The sequence below is a fragment of the Propithecus coquereli genome, unplaced genomic scaffold (genome assembly GCF_000956105.1).
Source record: "Propithecus coquereli isolate 6110/MARCELLA unplaced genomic scaffold, Pcoq_1.0 Scaffold184, whole genome shotgun sequence".
Classification (NCBI taxonomy): Eukaryota; Metazoa; Chordata; class Mammalia; order Primates; family Indriidae; genus Propithecus; species Propithecus coquereli.
In genome coordinates this window covers 1710589-1713883 of record NW_012143190.1, presented here as the reverse complement: position 1 = coordinate 1713883, position 3295 = coordinate 1710589, and the positions used below count along the sequence as shown (strand labels likewise).

The following is a 3295-nucleotide window of genomic DNA, read 5'->3' as shown; positions in this document are numbered from 1 at the left end:
TCTTACCAATATGTCAGGTTTTCTGCCATACCACACTGGAATTCTATTACATTTATACATCAACTCAGGGAAAACTGGTCAAGTCTACAATAGTGACTTTCCCCATCCAGAAAATATATTGTTGTTTCATGTCATTTATTTAGCTTTTTAAGATTCAGGTGGCTCACAAACATTAGTTATATTTATTCCCAGGTAGAGTCTTTCTGGAGAAAGATTTAGTGGTGTATATCAGAATTTAAACTGCACATACCCTTTGACCCAGCAATTCTATTTTTAAGAATTTGACATATAGTAATATAAGGCTACTATTGCAACAGCAAAATCCTGGGAACAGTTAAATGCCTTATCAATAAGGCAATGATGACCTAAAATGCACCATATTCATGGGATGGAACACTACTCAACTATTACAAAGAATATATTACAGAATGAAAAGCAATGGCTTACACAAGAGTTCTACGAACTATTATGCTAAAAACAAAAAAGCGAGCTGCAAAATTAATGTCTTTTATTTTAAGCTGAGGGGAGTGAGGGAAACAAAACCGTCATATGTAAAGTATTGAGAACAGCCTGGTTTGTAGTAAGCATTTTAATCATCTTAAAAAATTAAAAGTGACATAGGGGAAATGGGTCATTGAATATTATTTCATTTCACCTATTTATTTACAGCCTGTCTTCCTCTATATAAGATTTCAAGGCTGCCCCATAATACAGCATTTTACAAAATAAGCTTTCAACTTGTATTTTGCCAGTAAACATTTTAAGAATGCAAATGTCCCTACAAGGTAATAATTAACTAGTGATGCTTTTCAATATACCATAAAATCTCCGTACCATAATTCAGGAGGAAAAGTATTCCTTCTCCTAAATCTTACTATGACAATTTATTTTAAACATCTTTCTCTCCATACTTGAAATAATCTTTTAAAAGTGTGTTGTCTTGCATATCAAATACCAGGGATCCCACTTTAGGACCAGAACAAAGTGACATTCTGTGTAATATGGAAACAAAGCCTTTTCTCCAAAGAAAGGAAGCCCCAGAAAAGGTAAATAATGAGACTTATTTTAAAATCAAAGCAAACTTTTGTTCTAAATCTTTGGATCAAATTTTACCTTTAGATTTTTCTTCATCAATATAAGATCACAAAGGTGCAAATTAAATTTTTCTTAAAGAAAGAATACTATCCTTAAAATAATCTATTCACTATGAATGTAACCGCTAACTTCTGGAAGCCAGCAAACAAGGTCCTGAGAGCTCAGAAACTTCAGAGGCATACTATACCTGCTCCCATATATTATGAATTATGCATTTCAAACAAAAATAAATACATAAAACCATAAATACATAAAACCACCTGCTTAAGTATCTCGATGCTATATAAAGTAATGAATTGATTTTTTTCAAGAGAGATTTTTACTCTTCACATTTCTCTATTACTGTAACTGTTTGAAAGAGCGGGTACTACTTTAAGATGAAAAAGATTAAAATGTTCAAAAGTGGAGGATTCTAACTGATCTTTAGGAATTTTAACTTTTCAATGTTACATACAAATTAGTTGCAAACCACTGAGAAAATGGCATAACACTTCAGAGCACATGGGAAAATCGATAGACAAAGTGTTACTTTTGCTGAACCCACAGGTCTTTACAAATTTTTAAGAGTTCACCTTATTGTTCACGTGTAGGGCTATTCTGCGCTACCTTTGAAAGTGTCATTCAAATTTAATTATTAAGAAGTGTTAAGAGGTTAGTTTTTTCAAAGTTACCTTAAATAAATAATACATCATGAAAAAAAATCCGACCTACTACTCACAGGCTGAGTGTTCTGCTGTCTCAAAGCCTTATCGCTGGCGTGCGCATACCGCAGGGAGTGACATCAGATCGAAACTACTCGGTTTCGCCGGGGACCAACCACTCCTCCAAGGACAGTAGCTACTGGCCTGCTGGAAGTGGCACCCCAAACCCCGACCCGCCACGGGCTCGCTCCCAGTCACCGGAGAACCCTCACCCGGCGACGAGTTTCTGGACGCCAGACCTGTTGCGCGTCCCCGCCCGCCGCGAGCCGGAGCCAGGCACAGGCGCCGGCAGCGATGCACCTGCCTGGGACAGCGGCTCCGCGCCCCCGCAGCCCCCTCCCGGCCAGCGCAGCCCCCGGCCGCCCCCGCTCCTAGCGCGGCCCGCACCACCCACCCCCGCCCGAGGGGCTCGGAGGGGCCCGCAGTCCCGCGCCAGCCCATCCCACTTCGCCGCCGTCCCCCGCGCCCCGACTGCCGTCTGCGGAGAGGGCGGGGCGCGGGCCCGACGACCGCAAGCGGCCGCGATCGCCCGACCCGGCCCTGGCGGCCGGGGAGGCGCTCACCTTGGCGGCCGAGGCTCTGGCGGACATCTTGTCTCTCTCCAACGCCGCGCGAGGCTCCTCGGACCCGAAACTCCGCGCCGCCAGCCCGCCCGCTCCTCACGCCACAGCCCAAATAAACATCTCCCGGGAGTGAGCGGGGCAGGGTCGGGGGCGGCCGGAAAGGCCCGGCCCACGGGGAGGGGATTCAACTCGGACAAAAGTCCGGGAAGCGCCCGCCCCGCCCGGGTCTTCTCCGCGGGGCGCGCCCGGCCGGCGCCTCCCTCCGAGTGCAGCCACCCGCTCGGCCTCTCGAAGCTCTCGCAGCCCGGCCACGTCAGCCCCGCCCGTTTGCTCGCCACTAGGCAGCACCGGGGGCCTCCCGCCGTCCCCACAGCCCTCCCGGCGTCTCCTCGGAAGCCGGCGCCCGCACGAACTTCCCGGGCAGAGACGCGGCGTCCGCAGGCTCAGCCGACACCGGCAACCCGACCGGCCACGCAAACCTGCCGGCCCGGCCCACTGAGCATGCCCGGCCGGCGGGGGGCGGGGCCCTGTGGGGGCGGGGCCGGGGCGGGGCGAGCGGCCTGGGTCCGACCCCGAGCGCGGAAGGAAAAGCCCGGTTGCCCAAGTAACTTGGGAGACAGTTTCCGCCGCCGTGCCAATCTTCCTGTTTGTTTCTATCAAAGGTCCGGCAGAGTTCGCCCCCAAGGAGAAAGCCCCTGTGTACCAAAGCTTTGTCGACGCCCTGCAGAGACTTGTCCACTTGTTCCCCAACGAGCCACGCCAGATGAGCCCCACGCAAGAGTGCGACTAGAAGGGCAGGCCTAGCGAATACCTCACGGTTGTTGCCTGAACCGGGCAAACATCAGTGGTCAAAGCTGCCACCACGAGTCTGGGCGTTGTCGCCTCCAGTGAAGGCAGAATGCATTTTCTGTAAAGCGCGTCATGGCTTTCATCTCT

The 3295-nt window shown here is 49.3% G+C and overlaps 1 protein-coding gene across 1 annotated transcript in view; it reads right to left on the bottom strand.

The window, feature by feature from the left end:
• The window catches only part of TJP1 (tight junction protein 1), a 121696-nt gene extending 118853 nt beyond the window's left edge, over window positions 1-2843 (bottom strand). The window contains exon 1 of the mRNA XM_012642713.1: window positions 2360-2843. Within this exon, the coding sequence (XP_012498167.1) occupies window positions 2360-2386 (27 nt within the window). The 5' untranslated portion in view covers window positions 2387-2843. The remainder of the gene's footprint in view (window positions 1-2359) is intronic.
• Window positions 2844-3295: the final 452 nt, after the last annotated feature.